Here is a 21,365-nt window from a genome sequence, read left to right as displayed (position 1 = left end):
TTTGTGACCTCGGTTGTGCTCCTCCCCTTGAGTGCGTCTCCTGGGCTTTTCTTGCTCTTTATTATTATTTCTACCTCAACCGACTTCCACAAACAAAAGCCAGGTAGGAATTAGGGTAGATAGTCATTTAAACAGAGAGCAGCCTGCTGAGCTGCAGATTGATGTTCTGTCTGCAGGCTGTAATTGCACGTAGCCCAAAGTTTGGCTCCACTTGCATTTTTTTTGTGTGTGTACAGTTCATAGAAAGTGCTCATTTAGAACTCAACCTAGCCCAAGGTGTTTTTCCAAACTCAGTAACTAAGGTCTCCCCTCGCAAGCAGAGGTCTCTATGAGGCAGTGTTGTGTCTCAAGGTCTGTCTGCTTCCCAGCTCCTTTTGTTTCTTCGAACAAAGCGGAAGCCTTCCACGGAAATCTTTCTCCTTCAGGCGGCGGATTCATTGGCCTTATTAGTGAGGGGATCTGGAAATGTGTTGTCTGTCAGTGCCGAAAAAAAAGAAATTAATTGACACTCGTGCGGGCACTCAGTTTCTTTTGCGCGCGTGCTTTCGTTGTGCTAACCATATTTTATCTACTCGTTAATGTTCCCAATTACTCTGTCAAACACCGCCAACGTTTTGCAGTGTGGCGCGCTCATTGAAATGGAAATGCAACCATCTCAAAGTGAAAGTTCTTTCATTTGCCAGCTTCTAAGTGGATTTATTCATGACAATTTACTCCTCATGCACAGGATTACACTAATGAGAGGGTTAAAGGGTGCTGTGTGTGTGTGTGTGTGTGTGTGTGTGTGCGTGCTTAATATCATTTAGAGGGTTCAGATATATACCGTTGTCCAATTCAACTCTCTGAGCAGCTTTTTGGATGTCTTACAATAGATGTCAATCATAATTTTCTCAATGTCCTCTAAAGTGAATCAATGCATTAGTTCACAACTGGAAGAGGCTTTAAAGTTGGTAGAATGGAAAATCCCAAGAACTTTTTCATTTGCTGAAATAAATGTGCTAAAAAAAAAATTATCAGGTCAAAACATTTACCTTTGAGTCAGTTGGCTGACCAAACTTAAAATGTTTGAGCCCATAGCGTCGTCATCTACCTGTGAAACCCAGAAGAGCAGAATAACGACACTGTGACTTGGAGGTGGGAATGTTGTCGACAGCGGCAACGGTTTGTGTGCCACTTGGAACAGATTATAAGTCATCTCCTTGCAGTGAGGTCAGATCTCAAGGGGTTGCTATTGTTATTGCGGGTCTCAGCATGTAGGTCATTCAGCTGTAGCCAGGTCTTGTCTGCGCTTTATTATGATTTTAACCTGCTACTGTCAACACCCTGTCATGCACCTCCTGTCTCTCGCTGGCTGTTGCTCGTTAGCGTCACCCGCCCAGCATTCTTACTTGTTTGTTCCTATTGTTACCCCTTATGCAAGGACGCACTCGAGTTTGGTTTGGGATTGTGAAAGGGATTTCTATTTACTAATGGAGGACTGTTGTCTACACACAATTCTGAATTAAAAAGGTGTATAAAGTGTATAAAGATGATGATCTGCAGCTTCTCCTTTTACAGAAGTGATGCTAACTTATTCTGTATACGAGTGCTGCCATTGTGGAGCCAGCACCATTACTTGGATATCATATTTTTGGACAGTAATTGGACTTGTGGAGGTCTCACCTATCCCTGGTCATGCCAATCCATTAACAACCAAGCAGAAGCGCTGTCGCATTGAGTTCGCTGGACATTTCAAGATCCCATTGCCTTTTTATGTATGGAGGAAATATGAGGAAATAATTGGATTTGGAGATACAGTTTTGCAAAGGTTCTATGAGCTGCTTGGAAACAGGAAGGGCTTCTGGAGTACTGGACCCTTCCATCAGGGGCAATCAGAATGTTTTGGGTTATTTCTTTATGAGAATTTTTATGAATGAAACATTGACGTTTAAATCATTCCTTGCAATAACCAATTGCATGGAAATACATCAAGCGCCATTATTCTCTATACTCATTCCACACGAGTGAGAGTCCTGAGGAAGGGAAACTGCTTTGCACCGAATGATTAAATGGCTTCGGCTGCCACCCTCAGTCTGATTTACTTTCCATTCATTTACTCCCTTTAATACAAGCTTGATTTAATGGAGTCGTAATAAACCACAGAAAATTTAATTAGGTGAAAAACAGTTAAAAGCGATTAACATGTGTGGCAATTTGAATGATTGCGTTAAACTGAATAACGCTATTGCAAATAATAATGACATGCATCATTTGAAACTGCTTAACACGTGGCTTGGATTGGATTAATCAGCGTGGAACTGCACGCTGGTCGAAACTAACACATGCTCCAACAAGAAATATTTAAATAGATTACCAGAAAAACCAATAACTAAATTAATAATATTTTTTTTAAAAAAAAACAGTGAGACACGTGATGGACAACTACCCATGACTGATGCGCAGACAGGGTCTTGAATACACAAGGGGCAGATTACCTCATAGCATACAGGTGAGATTGCAAACACCCGGAACAGCAGAAGATAATTGAGAGCAACTGAGACTAATCAGGACAATCAAAATGGTAGAGACTATCAGACAGAGCCGGTAAAGGAGTTGAACCTTAAGCTAAAACACAGGCATTTGAGCTTAAAAATAAAAACAATAAAGAAATAATTCTGCTGAAAAAGTCCCGCAGACAATCTGTAAATCGACTTCCGAGACAGAATTTCCATTGTGGGATTTCTGTTAACACTGTCATCTTTGCGCATTTAGTCAGTGCTGAGATTTAGAGGAGAAAGAAAAAAAATAAGGAGTGAAGTGACAAAGCAGGCAGGCTTTACCTTGTGACCGACAAACAGGAATGATAAACACTGCACTCCGTTGTTGTTTGTCATGGAGCTCTAAAGGCACAATCCCTTTATATTTGTTTTTAAGAGGCCTCTCTGCTCCAGGTAATATCTGTGGGCTTCCCTACATGACTGTGAATAATACATCCACCAAATTTAGAAAATGTTATATCTGAAGCATTTTACATTTCCCTGTTGGTTGAGAACAGTGCTGCATATCCATTTTCCTGTAAATTAGATAAATGGGCCGCGCTATTCCACATGATACCCGGCAAAACCCGAGCTTCCCTCAGCTGTGGGAGGCTGAATCATGATGGAATTTAGCATTTTGGCTCTCCTTTATGTATAAATGCATCCATGCCATTAAGGATGTGTCCCTCACCATTTTGCGCGTCACATTTCCACTGTTCCACACCGGGCTGCATGCAAAGCACATTATTGGAGAGCAGAGTGTCCTCGAGCGTTCGGCACCAAAGTCGGTACAAGGCATGCTGCCATTTGAACAGCGACATAAGTCAGGTAAGTGGTTCTCGGCTGGTGCAGTTTCATTTTTTTCCCTCCCATCATTTTCCATCTCTCGCACCTTTATCCTGTCAACCCCGACCGACTGACTGCGCACTGTATGAACAAGTGCAGCAGCCTCTCGTAGAGGCGAACAAGTAGGCCGGCATGTGTCATGTATCAAATACATGTGTGGATCACATTCCATAGATCGGCCCTGTGAGAGTTCATCTTTCTTATCGAAAAACGGGGGAACAAAGATGGATTAAGTTGTGCATCATCAGCGCAGCGGAATATTAATAATGTCAACCGAAGCGAAGGGACAGACAAGGGAGCGAAACGTGTCCATGCACGATGTGCGACATGCAGATTTATGCTCCGCAATCTTGTTCCGCTGCTGCTTCAAATCTCCCGGAACACTAGCTACGATTTTAACCTATCCAAAAAGATCTTGCTCACTGCTGGTTGCTGCTTTAGTCACATGGCAAAGTGGTCTTTGGTGTAAATGTTCTTTCAAATGAACAGAATAATATTGCTCTGTGGAGTTTGGGCCAGATTCTAATGGCTACAATGCCTACTGAGGAGTATTTCAAAAACAGACATTCACTCAGTGGCCACTTTTTTTGGTGCAATGCTCAGTTGCTTGTTAACACAAATAGCTAATCAACCAATAGTAGCAAATCAGTGGCTTCAGGCGTACAGAAGCGGAGAAGAAGCTCAAATGATGCTCATTTGAGCTTCTTCAGGTGACTGTAGTAAACATGGTTGTTGGCGCCAGACGGGCTGCACGCCTAGGAGTATTTCACAAACTGCTGCTGATCGACTGGGATACACCTGGAGCAGTTACTGTATTTGCCAGTGTCTGGACAATTAAATGTTCTGGATATTTGCAGGAAAGCAGAAGGAAGCTCAACGACTTGATGGTACAATGAATGCACCGGGTGTGGTGGAAGTGGCACCTGTGTTTGTGGAAGAGCAGGTAATGACGGTCATTAGAATGAGCTGGGGGTGCCTCCCGCTTCATCGCCGTGAGTGTTTGCACTCTCCACACTTCAGGCTTCCACATACCAAGGGATGGTATGGCAGTAATCATTTAACACCGTCGCTGAGCAGAGAGAAACAGACTAGCACTGTCGGACCTGGCACACACGTCTTTCTAGGCCAAAGCTCAGGCATCTGACGATGAAGGGGGATTAATATAGCATTCAGTTGCAGTACCAATAGGGATTTTACAATAAAAATGAGTGATGCATGGCAGGTGTGCTTAGCAGGATGAATTATCTTGTTGAAAGGCGGATCTCAAAAGGCCAAAAGTGCTCTCATTCGGCTGTGGCGAAACGGGCTCACATACGGGGATGTTTTCAATAAAACAAAGTGAAAAAAAAGCACTTTGTATCCCATAAACAAAAGAAGCAAGAGCGTGTGTTTTCCCTGAGTGGATGTGTATCAACTCGTCAGCCTGCGTTTCCCCTCGGCCTCTGACAAACGAGTGCACCCACTACAGTTTTCTCCACCTCATAAACATGTCCGGCCACACTTGATAGAACCTCAGACCTTAAGTCTTCTGTCGGCAAAGTTGTTTCACACCTTGCCTTGTTTGAAGACTAGAGGATTCTTTATCTTATTAAAGTTGAAAGTAACACCCCCTCAGAGGTGAAAATGCAGCCGTTTTAAGTCTCTCTGCGATCGGAGGCAGCCTCAACCGCGGTGAACCCGCCCGTCGTTAGTTTGAGCCCTGCGAGGTAAATCGAGGCTCGACAAGAATTTGAACTTTGAATCAACCTTTTTAGACGTGGGCAAGATTGACAATTTTGCTAACCTTATCAGAGCCGTCCGCCTTCCCCGTCTCTAATTCTCCTAATCTGCTTCATGTCCGTCATGTGTCTGCGTGTCTGCCCTCTTCCCTTTCTGAGAGAGCCTTCGCCTCTTTCTCATCATAGTGCCTTCGTTCTCGCGGTGGGACGGGATGAGCAGGGGAGATTAAAAAAAATGGAGGTTGCACAATCCCCTTAGCTGGTTTTAATGTCTGCCCCTCTCTAGTGATATGTTCTGCACGTACATCAACAGGATTAGGGTGTCGGAGCATCCAAGAACTTGTGAACCTGTTCATCAAACCTCTTGCACGTACTCACAAAGCATCAGACAAAATGTAGACTAACCAAGGTTATGTTCAGACTGGAGCTGCCTACATGTGTCCGATCTTTTAAAGATGTTTTGAACAGCACAATTCTGATTTTTTCTTTTTTTTCTTTTTTTAAAAATGCTATCCAGACCACTCCCATATGTGGTCCTAGTTCTGAAATGTATCTGATATTTTGCAGTGTGACTTTGAATTGTGCATCAAGAGCTGCTGTGCAAACATAGCATATTTCTCTACCTGCCTGCTGACACATATATGTGAATGCTGATGCAAAGTAATGCACATCTAGGTCGGTTTGGAAACTCGCTCATCCATCTTGCCAGCCTACGATTGTTTTTTTTGTTTTTTTCCGTAACCTATATGCAATCATTGTTCTGGATGACTGTTGAATGTAATTTAAGAATACTGGTGTTTCTGAGTGGTGCAGCTGTACCTAGCCATCAATTTTTGCACACCTAGATGGGATTTTTGCATCAAATAATCACAACGAAACATCAGAGATGACTTTTCTTGTTGGACATCATGCTTTCCCTTCACTCCTGACTGGCTCTGACAAGAGTCCAGTCGAACACGGGCTGCATGGCGGCACAATTGCCCCTTCCAACAATAGGAGCCTTTGAGTTGTTGCTTCCTGACTAAACTGGGATTGAAAGATTGATTGTCTGCCAGAACGTGACAGTTTTGCATGGTTCGTCTCATCACGCTCCAAGTTCTGCCTCCCCTTTCTCTCCTGGGGCTTCTATGGGTGCATGAGGTAAGTAAGTATTTCTTAAACGTTCCGTCTGGCTTGCCAAGTTAGCGCAGGTCCGTACATGTAAAGGCAAATATAAATATATCCCCAAAATTGCTTCAAAATATTAAACTATGAGCCACAACCCCCCACTGCTGCACCCCAAAGTTAAAGATCAAACACAAGTTGAGTTCATGGGCCTGCTTGCATTAAAATCTGGTTGCCCTGGGACTTTTTGTGAGTAATGACTTCTTTGCAGAAAATGAAATTCAGTTAGGGGAGTTTAGGGAGGAAAGGCAAGGAAATTTCTCTTTTGTTTCCTTTGTGTGCGGCACTTCCCGCGGTCTGCCACACTCCTCTGCATATCTCATGTGGCGTAGTTATGAGACAGCGCTAATGTATGTGTCCCAATTTGTGCGTGAAAGGCCTTCATTCTTTTCCTTGATTTGCTTGGCTGCAGCTTGTAGTATGTGGTTGGCCTCGGTCTGTGCTTATTAAAGGGAAACAGGGCCCACTGGACCTTGTGTGTGAGTGTGCTACCTCCAACCAATCCATATGCCTACCTATACAGTGCACAGGCAACATGTACTGGGATTCTTCTTGTCTGCAGAGCAGCTGCTTCCCCTGCAGCTCGCTGTCTCTGCAGACTGCAGCGCGGGAAAGGAAGGGGTGAGGGGAAGACGTGGAAGACGGGAGCTAGCGGAGAGAGAGGTCAGGAGATAAATTGTGAGAAAGTCAAGGATTTCATATCTGCTGGGACTGAGCTGGTGCTTTATTTGTAAGGTTAGCTTTAGGTATTCATCATGTTTATGTATTTTTTTAAGCCTGTGCTCTGGGCTGTTTTAGTCAAGAAACTCTGGTCTGTATGCTCACCCAAATAGTAAATGCATTAAAACTTTAGTGTGGTGTCATCGATGCCTGTATTTATTTATTTCTTATTACCTCAGTGCAAAAGGAACCATTATTTGAGTTTCCTTCATATAAGTCTGTTGAAATAAGTTTAATTAACTAATGTTCAAAAGTCATAGACATTGCTGCTCCAGGTTCTTCATCAAGCCCTCGGAGAGAAAAACAACCAGACCGCACTCACACCTATGGCCAATTAAAAGTTGCGAGTAATGTGCATGTCTTTGGACTGCGGGAGGAAGCCAAGAGTGAACCCATGCAGACGCAGGCGCGAACATACAAGTTTCACACAGATAGGAGGCAAGACCCAAGCCCACAACCTTTCTGACATGAGGTGACAGTGCTGACACTGTTTCACTTTCTGCTGAAACCATGAGGAGATCTACAAGCCCACACAGGAACTGCTAATTGGTTGACAACAACAATCATTGAAGTTATATCCTGATGTAAAAACTGCATGACATTTCTCAGAATTAATTGTGTGTAATATTTGATTGAAAAAAGCTGTGTGTTAAATTTGGCCCAGTGTGGACAATCCAGCTCGCCTGATAGCATGGTTTGTAATTAGGGTGAACGCTCGCCTCCTCAAAAACAAACAAAAAAACAAAAAAACAAACAAAAACAAAGAAGAAGGTGGACTAGGGATTCAGGTTTGTGTGCACAGGCTACTGCAGTACACTGGCAAGCTTGGGAGAGGGGGGGATGAGCGAATGAGTGCTGCAATCAATCAGACTACTAAATGGCAGAATTGGCAGAATTCTGGCATAATTTTACACACTGTAGCTTTAAATTTAAATTGCAAAGTAAGTACGTGGATCAAGACAACAACAATTGGCACATGCATTACTTGAAAATTGTTTGTAATGCCCCGTTTGTTATATGAGTGCATGGATTGACGGCGGCTGGGAACAACAGATGCTTGTGGAGAGAATGCAATGAATCGGGGTTCGTCAGATTGCGTTGAGAAGAATTTTACACTTATTTCCCACCAAACCGTACTTGATAATGCTTTAATTCTGCAAATTTGTGACCATGTCCAAATTTGGTCTTATGGTTGTTGGAATCCAAACCTTTCAAATAACAATAATAGAAATGTATTTTTCTGATTGCTAATTGTAGTCATCCAGTTGAAGGGGAAGCAGCTGTTTTGGGAAGCCTTTCGCAACGAATTGGCCACTAAACTTCTGTTAAAAATGGACATGCACAGTGTTCAGAATCAAGGCAAAGGCTCTTTTGGCCAAACTGACCGAAGCTGCCCAAGCTTCATCATGAAGTTGTGCATCATGATAAAGTTCCTGTGTTCATCATCCCACCCCTGTCTTTAGGGTTACATTGTGTTCCTTTTTGGTCCAGTTGGACTCCGAAGAGAGGATTACTGTAGATTGGCTGCAGTAGGCCTTTCAAGCTCGGGCTCAGGCTCCAGAGGACTAACAACAAGTCAGACACTGTCAGATCCAGGGCAGTGAGGCCCCGGGCTGAGGCTTTGAAGTGGCCTACGAGATTCTCATCTGGAGGGATCAGTTGGAAGCAGAAAAAGAAGACAGCAAGAGGTGTAAAGCTCCGGCTATAAAGGCGAGCTGGGTTGGAGCTGGGTTGGCTCGAGAGGTGGGATACGCTGTTAGAAGTGCAGGGCCCACATGCTTTGGGGGAGGGGTGTGGGTGGGGGTGCTGTAGAATTTCACATGGGCACAAATCAATTAGCAGACAATAATGGGAAACTTGCAAGAGACACATTGCATTCCTGAAAGTGTATTAATTAGCAAGCAGGAAATGGAGAAGTACAGGATTAATTCATTACGTCAGGAGATGTGTTGCAGCTGTTCTGAAAACAATATTGTGTTGTTTTTATTCATTTTGGTATCTTCTATATCTATCTTTGCCAAGCCGTATCTCTTCATTTCAAGGATAGTCGTTTCCACTTTCCTAATGAGTTAGTTCACGGCCACACAGCGAGCAAAAGTGGTGAATTCAGATTTATTCTGAGATCGGATTCTTGTACTCTAACCTCCTTCACTCTTCACTCTGACTCTGTGAGCCACTAAGTGATGCCAGGAGAAGGCATTCCTGTGAAGAGAAGGCATTCCGCGGTGTTTAGACAACTTAGCAAAGTTTGGGTCTCGATAATCGCCATGCTTACACCGCGTTGTGCTCTCATGGCTCTGTACGTCAGCGCGCACAATTCCTTCAACCATAATAAGCAGATGTGTTTCTTTCCTCCGGTAACGTAATCAGTCAGCTTTACAAAACACGTGTTCCGGATTATTTACGTAGCCAAGCGGCGCAACAGGGTAACACAGATCTGATCCCGCCACTTCCTCGTTCAGTCGTAAAACAGAAGAAGATGAGAGAGAGAAAAAAACAAAAGAAAAACAGGCACCCTTGTAAGAGCATTCTTTTCCAACCTCCCTAATCCTCCTCTGCTTATAATTCTTATCTCCCCCACTCAACTTCTGACACTCAGTCCAAGGCCACAACCAATAATAAATCTTTTACAAAACTACTGGGAAATGGTCCAGGCTTTTAAGATCCTGCAGAGACACTTGGACCTCACACAATAGTAAAAACAGATGTGTAAGCCGATTGCTATCGGTATTGTAAGATCATATCAGTCGATCAATCACACACACTCTGACGCACGCACACACACACGCACACAGACGCAGACTGTACGCAATGGTTGCGAAGGTCTCACTTTCTTCCTGTCTGCTGTAACCTCAAACGTGCCTTTTGTGTCCCACAAGAAATGCCTTTTATCATGTGACGCGGTGGCGGGGGTGCTGTTGAGAGGTGGAGTGGTAAGGGAGGGTGGGGGGTGGATTGGGACAAGGGGAGGGGGGCGGGGGGGTGGCTGTCCGACAGCTGTTTCCCATCAGCACTCAGTCAACTGCAGCCAGCCGGTCGCGGCCTCGCAGGGCCACAGCGGCAGAGTGCGGCTCGGAGGAGTGCGGGGGCCAAAAATACCTTCAATTAGAAGGTCATCCCAATTTGTTTGGCCATATCCGTGCAGACCCCCTCCACCCTCCCGGCCGTCTCGACCCTTCATGCTCTGGCGTTATGTGCAAATCCGTGGCCAAGAGCTCACTGTTCCCGACACCATCTGGGAGCCATTATGCCTTTTCCTCATTGTTTTCCATCTTTTCAGTGCCGGCTCGGCTGCGTTCTGCAGTTACCCTCTGCCTGCGTGGGGTTCAGCTCTCTCGGCTCGTTACCCCCACCCCCCCCGACTTGTAATTTAAGACTGGCAGTGCTTAAAAGCAGTCATTCAAGCACAGGCGCCTACATTAGCACATGTTCTTCACCTCTTCAGGAGCAGAAATTTGCGCAAAATGGTTTGTTTTCATTTTAGACATGCACTACTTTCCTTCATGTCCAGGCACTCCTCTCAACTGCACCCATTTTTAGAATCTCTCGCCACCCCCCAGGCAACCCATCCTCTCTCCACTGCAAGGCTCTCATTTATAAATGCAAGCCTCAGACAAGAGGGAGCTGCCTGTGGCCTGGAGAAATCACACCTCTCCGCTGGGCTCTATGGAATGGATGCAAAGTTTGCTTTGTCTTCAGTTCAGCTCTCGTCTCTGTGCAGGCTTCACATTGGTGGGGAGATGATAAATTGCTGCGGTAGCTGTTCGCTGTGCGCTAGCCGAGCTGTCTGGATCCCACCTCCACCCGTCTCGCTGATGGCCATTCACACAATGGGCTTTCTCAGCAGCTTTGCTCGCAAGATATTCAGCGTGTGGGAGCGACCGCATGATGGATTCTGGCAGGTTTTGTCAGTCAGAATGGGTGTTGAACGACACACAGCGCCATAATAGACACGCTGAGGGATCCTCACAATGACAGAAATTAGGGTTTGAGTTCCTGCTTTTAGAATATGTGAAGAAAAAGCGAGGCAAACATGTAAAAATGTAATTGATGTGGTCTCGTCCACATGAGACAATAACTTAATAAGGATCCCACTGTGCATGTAGCAGAATTCTGTATTTGTGCTTGGGTGACACTAACAGCGCTTTTACCTCTGAGTGACTGGAGCAAAGTAGAGCTGCTTTGTTCACACAGTAGAGGCAATCGTTCTGCTTTTGTAGAGACTGACTGCTAAAAAGTGAAAAGTATTTCCCTCGGTTCTACCAATAAAAGTAAACATCAGCAACATAATGAGCTTTAAAAATACCCGCCAGTGATCTGAAATTGCATCCTCCTGTAGTGGAAATAAATACAACCCTGCCAGCAGCAAGGGCAGATTTTCTGATTTATCATCATCATCGAATCGCATGCAAACACCATTAAAATGTACTTGAATGTTTTCGTTTCTCTGCCTTTCTCTGTGCTCCAGTCTTACGCGATGACTTCAGGCAGAATCCAGTGGACGTTATGGTGGCAGTGGGTGAGCCGGCCGTGCTGGAGTGCCAACCGCCCCGCGGGCACCCGGAACCGACCATCTCGTGGAGAAAGGATCGCGCCCACATTGACGACCGCGACGAGCGCATCACGGTAAGAGTTGCATCCAGTCACAAGTCAGTTTTTCGCATGTAGCATTTCTAATCACCTGGCGCACCACGCGTCTTCCCAGATACTTTGCACTTGTCTCATCCGTCCATCTTGTGAAGAGCTCATAGAAAGCATTAGCAAAGGGGAGGTCAAATTTGAAAGGTGATTGGAAGTGTCTTGTGTTTATCACTCTCCGGTGGACCAATCAGATATTTTGCTGCATAATTTCCATCAGCTGCATGTCTACAGTACTGGACTAAACCATTGCCATAGTTCATCAACCAAAATGTAAAAACTGTGTACCCAAAGAAGGTCCTCAGCATTGTTTTACTTTTTCCCATTCATGTTAAAATACCAATTCAATCGAACAAAAATGCTGTGACTGCAGCATCATTTCAGTCCTTTTTTCATGATTTGCAGGAAGCCACTTCTTGCATTTTTTGTTTGTTTTCTACTGGGTGCTTCAATAGACAGCTGGAGGCAGTTGCTTCTTTGGTTTCATCCCAACTTAAACCAAAAGAATGCCGTTATGGAGTCTATGAGAAGTTAAGACAAACAGAGAATGCTTTCTTATGAAGATCAATTGGTAAGATGGATGGGCCAGAGTGTAAAGTGTTAGCTGTTCCAGCTGCAGTGCAGGGTTAGATTTCTTATTCACACACACATGCACACGTGTTCACATGCTCTCACACACACAAAACAGAGTAACTAACTATCAATGGGGACATCCCCTTGACTATTGTAGCTCTTTCTGGCGAAGTCAAACCTCTGACATTGCCGTTTGTCTCTTTCTCATTTGAAATATCTATTCAACGTCTACTGTAGCAGTTTTCCAACATGTGCCAGATAGCTTGTCATGCAAGTGAAAACACAATCTGAGAACTCCGCTCGGGGCTGAATTGCCTGATGAAATTGATAGCATGTGGAAAAAGAATTTCAATCTCAATAGGCATGATGCAGTAAATAAAATGCAAAGAACGAACGTCTGCAAAAAAGTGACGGCAACAGGTTGCGTCACGAGTGGCGGCGTGCTCCGAGTCTGATGCATCATGTTTCATCACGGCACACATCACTGGCCTTGTTCCCGAGCAAGCTTGTCACTCCATGAACTGGGATCACGGTTCATGCTCGTCCGCTGTGCCGCGCTGCACGCGTGCGTTTTCTGAATTGTTTACTTGAGCGTGCTCCTGGGAGTGCGCACGAGCGGATTATGAGCTCATGTTAGTGCAGAGTGACAGGTAGAGGCTCTCCGGGGGGGCGCTGTGATGGACAGAGCAGCTACCTCTGATTTAAGGATTGGCGTGGATCAGAGCCGGGAAGGAGAGGAGGGTTCTCCTCTGGGGGGGGGGTATAGAGGCAGCGGTTTGCTTTGTACTTCCTGCGTGCCTCGCTTTGTCATTCCTAATCATCTTTTCTGCATGAGGACATGCTTGCCACGAGAGTTCGACCAAAGGCATGATTTACCATTCAAAGACCAAAGGGTTCTGCCACTAGTTATTAATAGCCTCTTCCTGTGGCACCGTAGTTTCTTGACTGATGAGCACAAGAGCTGCTTTCCATAACATTATCAACATAACAGCAAAAAAAAAAAAAAGGCTGGACTTTAGTTTAAAAAACACAAAAACACTGAGGGATATATGCAAGTACAGCAGGCTGCTCTGTGTTCTGTGTGTGCAGACAAGAAAAGAAGAAAGGGCATTTGTTTCAAAACTGGTGAAACCGCACTTGGACTTTCTATCACTGGAACAAAAAGGCAGCCAGTCCGAAAAGCCAGAAACAGATCTTTATTTAGCAGCTTAGCGCTCTAGAGTAAACTGAAAGAGCTGAAATGCAATGTGAGCCGGTAGCGTTGGTCAGAGTCGGATCATATTTGCTGTCTTTTGGGAACACTTTCCGGGCATCGCTGCTGGCCAGTTCATAACTGGTCTTATTGCACAGAAGCAGCGGTCTCGGTTTGTGCACTGGTATCTGTATCCAGGGTTCACTCGGGTTCAATTAGCTGGTTACATTATGCATTTAATGAAAACATCACTGCTAATCTCTGTATACGTGTGTCCCAGCTGCATGCTTTGGTGCTAAATGTTTAATACTCTCAGAGCATTGGTGTGAATTGCATTCACACTGGTGGCTATGCAAAAACGTAGCGAAGTGCACTCAAAGCAAGTGCACCAAAATATGTAGTGTGAACACGATGGACACTTCAGCCTCTCAGTTATATCTAACGTTAGCCATGACTAGCAGGCTAACTTACTTCCAGCTATAACAGCACATTTTCAATCAGGCTTTTTTTTGAGTGATGTGTGTGTTTGTGGTTCATCACTCAGCACTCATCATTGACATCTTGACTGTCTTTGGCATCTGCTTGCAATCGCAACCATTTGAAGAGGAACAGAAGAAGAAGTGACTTAAACACTGTAATGACTTGCAGGAAGTGTGCCGCCTATGTCGAAATGAGCAGCCCGCACAATAGATGTACTGTTTTTAAATCTATTGATGGAAGTGAGCCAATTGAACATGAAGCTTTGTGCTAAATTGTTAGCCAACAGTTGAGTTGCCCTTTGTATGAGTGGAGTTTTGGACGGGATTGACTAGTGTACAAGTCCATATTGCTAATGTCTATGAAATATACACACCAGTCACACCAGTCAGTCAAATCTGAAGCTACAGTATTTGCAATGTATCGAGAATGTCAGCCAGCTTTTTAACCTCCTCATTTATGAAGACTAGGAGCTACTTAAGCCAGGAGGCTGATGACTGGAAGACATTACACACAGGGTGTGTCTTTTTTGTGTGATTCATTTTGATTCATTCGTTCATTTAGTTGTTTAGTTAGTGCTTTCACATTCAGTGCAGACTTTCCATTGTGAGAAAGCGATGCAATTCCATTATTTTAATCACATATGCGATGCTGTGAAAGCATCTACCAATTAGAGTTGACAGCGCTCGGAGAACACCTTGCCAGGTCTGGTGCTGCCAGCTCATATGACGACTACATATTATAATTTATCTGCAATTTACCTCTAATAAACTGCCAGGTGGTGTTTAGGGTCAACAGGCTCCCGGTAATTTGTCCTCCTGTTCCTCAGAAAAGGTCCTCAAATTGTCCCACTGCCACTAAAATCGTGACTTTGAGTTCCTGCACGTGTTGGCAAAACTCTCCCTCTCTGTCTCTGGCTTGAAGAATGGGATGAATCAAGCTCCCCTTTTTCTGGCCAGGAGGACGACAATATTTTTCATCAATGCTGGGGATCGAGGACTCCGTCACCGTGACGGTTGCCTCTATATGCAGTTATGTTGCACTGTGGCAGAAAGTTTTCTGATGTGAAGATTTCAAAATTAATCGTCCAAGAATATTGCGGTTTCAATTTTGTTTGTTCGTGATGCACCAGGTTTTGAAGTGCGTGATAAAGCCCTCGGTTTCAGCCCTCCAGGCCTGATTTAATAGTGCTTTTCAGCCATATCTTGGCTTGGAAAGCGTGCTTTATGGGCACAACAGTATAGTCAGCCTTGACCTCTGACCTCTGTTCACAGCAAACAGAACGGGGCCATTACTTGGCGTTCATCCTCTTCCCACCTCTGAGACGCTACAGCGCGGGGGAGTGCTGGGCTCAAAAGTTTAATTGAAGTTGTTCTGAAAAAGGTTTCAGATGTTTTGGTTCGGGGGGAGGCGGCGGCGTCTCGTTCATGCGCGGCGCTCTTTGAATCAGCGCTCCCGCCACCGGAGCCGGCGGTGAGCAGATGTGAACCGCCGGCATCTGGCATCACCTCTGATGCCCGGGTAGCTGCGAATCAGTGCAGCGGCTCCGAGTCAAAGAGAGCCACCGTGGCCCGCGGGGGCGAAGGCAGGGTACGCGGTGGTAAGATTATTAAAAGAGCTGAAACAGTGTGGAGCGCCTTTATCGCTCAGCTCTTTGTTGTTCGTGCACGCCTGAGTTTGTGCGCGCAAGGTTGAAAAAAAAAAAAAAAAGTTTAGGAGAAGCAAACCAGCGACGGCGGAACATCAGAGGAAAGGTCTCTGCAAAGAGGAAGTGCATTTTTTTTTGTTCCCACGGTTCTGCGCTAATGAAGCGCCAGATATGAATTATGTAATTATAATGGGTGACCTTGTGAGCTGCTTGAAAGGCGCGTCTCGCTGCCTCCTGATGAAGGGATGCATGCAGATGCTCGGGATGGGAACGGGCGCATCATTACGGTAGGTAAGAACCGGCGGGTGGAGGAGGCGACACGAGGGGGGGGACCAGGTTACGATGCTGGAAGTAAATCCAGGACGCCGTGCATCATTTTGAATCCCAAACACCCGATTTAGCCTCGCGTCACTCTGCTTTCGAACGGATGACGAGTGCCAGCGCTTGAACAGCTGCGCAAACATTCCTCTGATGCGTGTGTGTGTGTGTGTGTGTGTGTGTGTGTGTGTGTGTGTGTGTGTGTGTGTATGTGTGCCCTTCCAGATCCGCAGCGGCAAGCTGATGATCACCAACACCAACAAGAGTGACGCGGGAAAGTACGTCTGCATCGGGACCAACATGCTGGGCGAGAGGGAGAGCGAGATCGCCGTGCTCACCGTGCTAGGTAGAAATGTTTAACCATCGTTGGGACAATAAAAGTTTATTGTTTTGTTTTTTTTCCAGTTTGCTTTCGTTTTTTTGAGGTTTTTTTTTTCCTGTAGAGGGGCTTGCCCTTCAACCTCTCCACACAAAAGCAAGCCTTTGAATGCATTTTCCAGCCTTCCGCTCTCCAACCAACCCCCACCAGGTGCTTCCCATCGGAATGGAGCTCTTATCGGTTTCACGAGCGTGGACGACCTTGGTGGAGGTTGGGGAGAGTGGGGAGCTGTTCAAGGCTGCAGGGATAATCTGCCGAGTGCAGACCCAGGTCAGGATATATTGTTCAACAAGTGCATAAGAAATGGCCTGATGGATGCTCGAGTGAAGGAGCTTTTTCTCTTTCTTTCTCTCTCTCTCTCTCTCTCTCTCCCTCTGTCAAAAACAGATATTACCTCTGATTTATACAAGGATGTTCTGCCCCCTTAAGGAAGCCATTATACTATCATGTTATTCTGTGTTTTATTCTATTTTTTTTTAACCAGGATGTGACACCTAGAATCTTCAAGGTGTGATAATACATTGGTAACAAGTGAAGTTGGCATTTTCAAAAACAAAGGATTGAACTTTGAATGTTCCATCATGGGCAAGACCTGCCATACAAAACACAATCAGACAATCTTTTACATTAAAAACTCGATGGACATATTTTTTCCATTCCAGTTGGGTGGTGGTGCTGACGGGACTGGACTTCCTCGAGTTCCACGAAGCCGAAAAACTTGCACCTGTTGACCAGAGAATCCGAAATTTTAATCTTTCACATTCTAATTAAGTCAAAACGACAATTCTGTTATTGCAAACCCACAAACAGCTGACGCTTTCACACCCTGGCTGAGTCAGCAGTTATAGAAATAAGTTGCAGCTGAAGATACCCAAATTAATGAAAGTGACTGAAGCAGCATAATATACTGTGGTAGATTGCGTTCAAGGAACTATAAATCAACGATAACGATTAAAAAAAGGGAAACAAAGTCTCTTTTTTGTGTATTTGTGTGCAGACATTCTGCCACCTGCCCAACACAAACACAAAAACAGACGTTGTCGTTAGCGTCCCTGACGACAGCTTTATCTTCCAGAGCGTCCGACCTTCGTCAAGCGGCCCAGCAGCGTGGTGGCGTTGGCGGAGGGCAGCGTGGAGTTCCACTGCGTGGTCCGAGGAGACCCCGTTCCCACTGTCCGCTGGAGAAGAGACGACTCCGACCTGCCCAAGGGCAGGTAATCTACAACGGCCGAGCAGCTAATTGGCCATGCCGAGCGTGTTCCAAGCCTTCCCTTTCATCTCCTGACTCTGTTTGCCCGCCCTGCATACAGATTCGATATTCTGGAGGACCACACCCTGATTGTGCGCCAAGTGACCTCCTCCGACGAAGGCTCCTACACGTGCGTGGTGGAGAACATGGTGGGGAAGTCGGAGGCGTCGGCCACACTCACCGTGCACGGTCAGTCACACATCCTCTCACTGCAGACGTTTTGTTCCTTTTTTTATCAACGTTAGCGAGGTATCATTTTCCAGCTTCCGCCGGAGAAGCAAACCCAGCCTGGTAGCATCACAAATTATCCAGACAGACTCTCATCTCACCTTTTATCCAGACCGAGTTTTCATTAACCTGCCTCAGGCTGCCGTTCCGCTCGAGACTCCGTAGACGGGAAGAATTATCGAACGGGTTTCTGTGTGTCTCTCCTGCAATATCTGCACAAGAATCCCTTTCCAAACCGACAAGCGGGTGCAGAACCTGGCAGAGTTCTGCAGAAACGTCCCGCTTGAACTCTGCAAAGCCTGCAAAACATCCGCGCAACCCCCGCAGAAAAAAAACAAAAAAACAGATTGCGAGTCTCTCCTGCCGCGCCGGCAACTGCCAGTCCCTAAATTAGTGGCGAGGAAATGAGCTGCGAGACGCCTCGCGGTTCCAGAGGCGAGAGCTGCACCGTGTACAGTATACACGTACGGGCACAGTGGGTGACTCACACTGTAAGGACACTAGGACTTAATTAAAGATAAGGTTGGGCCGGCTGCATGCTGGGAAATGACACGGTTCCAATTACACTGTGTTCCTGTCCCTCCGAAAAAACAAGAGGCAGAGAGACGGAGGTCCGAGGGGTCCTCGGCTAACGTTCGCAGGAAGTTGAGGGGGCCAAGAAGAACTGGAGGATTAGTAGAAAATGCATCATGGCAGGAAACAGAGGGCCATGTCAGTGAATAGACGTTTTATATTTAGAGTGAGAGAGAGAGGGAGAGAGAGAGTGAGAAAGAGAGAAGTTTTTCCCTCAGAGGCTCAGGCTTAGCCAAAGAACCAACCACAGAATAGCTGAACCGACGTGGAACATTTGGCTAATATTAAGAAGTTGCTATTTGAAACAGATGTCCGGGGTCCTGCGCAGCTTCGTACAGCAGCGCCAGGCTCTCGCTGGTCCCTCGTGGAATTATTTGATTCCCTAAGTTTCGTACTGTTGCTGAGTAAATGATGTAAAAGATTTATGTCAAACACAACCTCATGGGGGGGAAACAGCTGCATAAATAAATAACGCCGCCCGTCATGACGATAGTATTTTTTTCCCTTTTCAGACGGTGTCCTGAAAGGCTAGGTTTGTGCGCCATCATGTGATTTGGATTAAAAAAAAAAAAAAAAAGGAACCGTTCAGCGTAAAATTCATTTTAAAAATCCACAGCGCACTCGTTCCAAAACCAATTAGTTAGCAAACCGTTCAGTTTCCCATAAATCAAATCCATAGATGCCAAAGATGTTTTTATTTTGAAAATGTGCGGTTGTATAGCAGACTGCAATTTGCATGTAATCAGCACACAAAACTTCTTAAGGCCGTATTAACCCTTCAGGTCAAGGACACACACACTCTTCTATTCAATCAGCAAGAGCAAAAGCAGATATTTTTATTACAACGCATTGCTTGTTATGGTGAGAAGCCGCTCATTCCTTCAACCTCATTTCACTTTAATTTGGAGCGTCCGACTGCAAACGCGGAAACGGCTCGACCGTTTTGTGATACATCACCTACCTACCACAGATGCATGAATGAGCTCATTTTTCTCACTATTTGCAGAAATACAGGGAATAATAATAAGAACCGACTGTTGGAAAATAAGCTTGGGGGGAAGACGTGATGCAAATTTGTGAAAATGTAATGAAAGCATTTAGTAAATATATGCTGTATATATGGAATTACTGAGTGCCTCATTGTGTCATTATGGTTCCACGTTCCATTCCTCACTCACTGCACTGCTCTCCTGTGTCTCTCTTCCTCTCTCTTTCTTTTTAGTCAACGCTGGTAAGTTGTCATCCATCCATTCCACATCCATCATCAGACAGCTACAGGAACCCATGAGCCCACTGTCATTTTCCTGTCTGGCGCTGTTATTCTATCCATCCATACTGTATGTAATGCGAGTTTTGTCCTCTTGCTGAAACAAAAAGGTAATAGCAAAGTCTCCAGAAAGAATTCATGCTGTCTGGGTGGAGTTGCGGTGAAATGTGTGATGCTGCTGTGTAATTAGAGATATAACTATAGATTTTTTTTGCCTTTCCCTCTGCAGTTCCCCCAGCTTTCGCCATCCGGCCCAGGAACCAGGTGGTGGCGGCGGGCAGGATGGCCGTCTTCCAGTGCGAGGCCACTGGCAACCCGCAGCCTGCCATCTTCTGGCAGAAAGAGGGCAGTGAGGTGAGGCGGACGCTCCTCCGCCGGCCGTCGCGCTGAATCACACGGGGAGAACGTTATTAAAGTGTGCGATTCTTCCTCTCCCCCCCCTCCCCCAGAGTCTCCTCTTCTCTTCCCAACCTCCGCAGCCCGCCAGCCGTCTCTCCGTGTCCCAGACGGGCAGTTTGACCATTACCAACGTTCAGCACTCGGACGGCGGCCTGTACAGCTGCCAGGCTCTCAACATCGCCGGCAGCTTCATTACCAAGGCCCTGCTGGAGGTCACAGACTGTAAGTGACGGGAGCAGCGTTGCAGTGCAGAGTCTGTTTTTGCTCTGGAAAGGCCATTTTTTCCCCTCGGTGCAGCAGCAGCGGTTCTCCTTTGTGTAGCTCGTGCATTAGACGAGCAGCCGACCTCGGCTGGAGGCCGGGGCTCGCCAGTGTCCTTTGCAGGTGTGGTAGTTACAGTAACTGCCATGGGAGGCATTTCAGCTGGGGAGGGGTTGCAGTAGGTGTTGTTCACACACACACACACACACACACACACACACACACACACACTCACACACGCACGGCAAGCTCAAAAAATGCTCTGTTTCCATGGCGACGGTCTGTAAAGAGCCTTATCTCATTTAACATCAAATAATCTTAATGAAGAGGACGAGGAGGAGGAGGAGGGAAAACAAGTAATATCCACGCTCATAAAAGGCTTTAATAAGACACTTTATTATTTGTGTGGTTTGACAAAGAAAAAAAAAAACAGGGTTGAAATGTTGACACACGTTCTTGAATCATTCCTGATTTAAGGCTTGAAAATGTAATGTTTTTTTTTCTTGAAAGCAATTTAAATGTGCTGGGAGGCGCGTAGTGGTGATTAAACACCACCAGCAGAGTGGTGGAGCTCGCAATTAAATTACCTGCACATACGTGCACACATGCATGTGTGGCAACTTTTTTTTTTTTATTCATTTTTTTTATTTTTTACCATGTATGTCAAATAAAAACAATCGCCTGGGGAAGAAACAATTACTGCATTTACACATTAGGGCGTCCACTCAATCTGCCACAGGTAATGAAAATATATGGGGGTTGTGGATTTTTTTTTTTCTTGAATCCCCCTGCACCCCCACCACCACCACCACCACCACCACCGGTGGTCTCGGCGGCACCTCTCTGGCTGCTCACCCCGCCCTTCCCCCAGACTCTCTCCATCCCACCACTCTCCTCTCATCCCCATTTGGAGTGGCGCATTTGTATGGAAATAACTGGTCCGCATCACCTCCGGCACTTTTCAAGGCGCGTTTCCATCATCCCCCCCTCTCTCTCTCTCTCTCTCTCTCTCTCTTTTTTGGAGTTTTTTTTTTTATTAATCTACAGACCCTCCCCCACCACCATCCGACAGGTTTGAAAAAGTGCGAAGTTAGACAGAGAGTGAGCGAGAGAGAGAGAGAGAGGAGCTGTGTTATCTAAGTGGGATTGTTATTAGTCGGGCTTCGCCGTCGTGATTGGAGTTTGCTCCAGCAGAACCG

At 45.7% G+C, this 21,365-nt stretch overlaps 1 protein-coding gene across 3 annotated transcripts in view; it reads left to right on the top strand.

Moving 5' to 3' along the window:
* LOC142884566 (roundabout homolog 1-like) overlaps nt 1-21,365 on the top strand; it is a 95,377-nt gene that overhangs the window by 57,719 nt on the left and 16,293 nt on the right. For all 3 annotated transcript variants that reach the window (XM_076020290.1, XM_076020289.1, XM_076020291.1), the window contains 6 exons: nt 11,433-11,590; nt 16,036-16,156; nt 17,265-17,403; nt 17,500-17,627; nt 19,736-19,860; nt 19,956-20,127. In XM_076020290.1, the coding sequence (XP_075876405.1) occupies nt 11,433-11,590; nt 16,036-16,156; nt 17,265-17,403; nt 17,500-17,627; nt 19,736-19,860; nt 19,956-20,127 (843 nt within the window). The remainder of the gene's footprint in view (nt 1-11,432; nt 11,591-16,035; nt 16,157-17,264; nt 17,404-17,499; nt 17,628-19,735; nt 19,861-19,955; nt 20,128-21,365) is intronic.

This window comes from Nelusetta ayraudi, unplaced genomic scaffold, assembly GCF_046127955.1.
Source record: "Nelusetta ayraudi isolate G7.1 ecotype Tasmania unplaced genomic scaffold, CSIRO-AGI_Nayr_v1 ptg000011l, whole genome shotgun sequence".
Classification (NCBI taxonomy): domain Eukaryota; kingdom Metazoa; phylum Chordata; class Actinopteri; order Tetraodontiformes; family Monacanthidae; genus Nelusetta; species Nelusetta ayraudi.
This window is presented reverse-complemented; position numbering and strand designations above follow the sequence as displayed.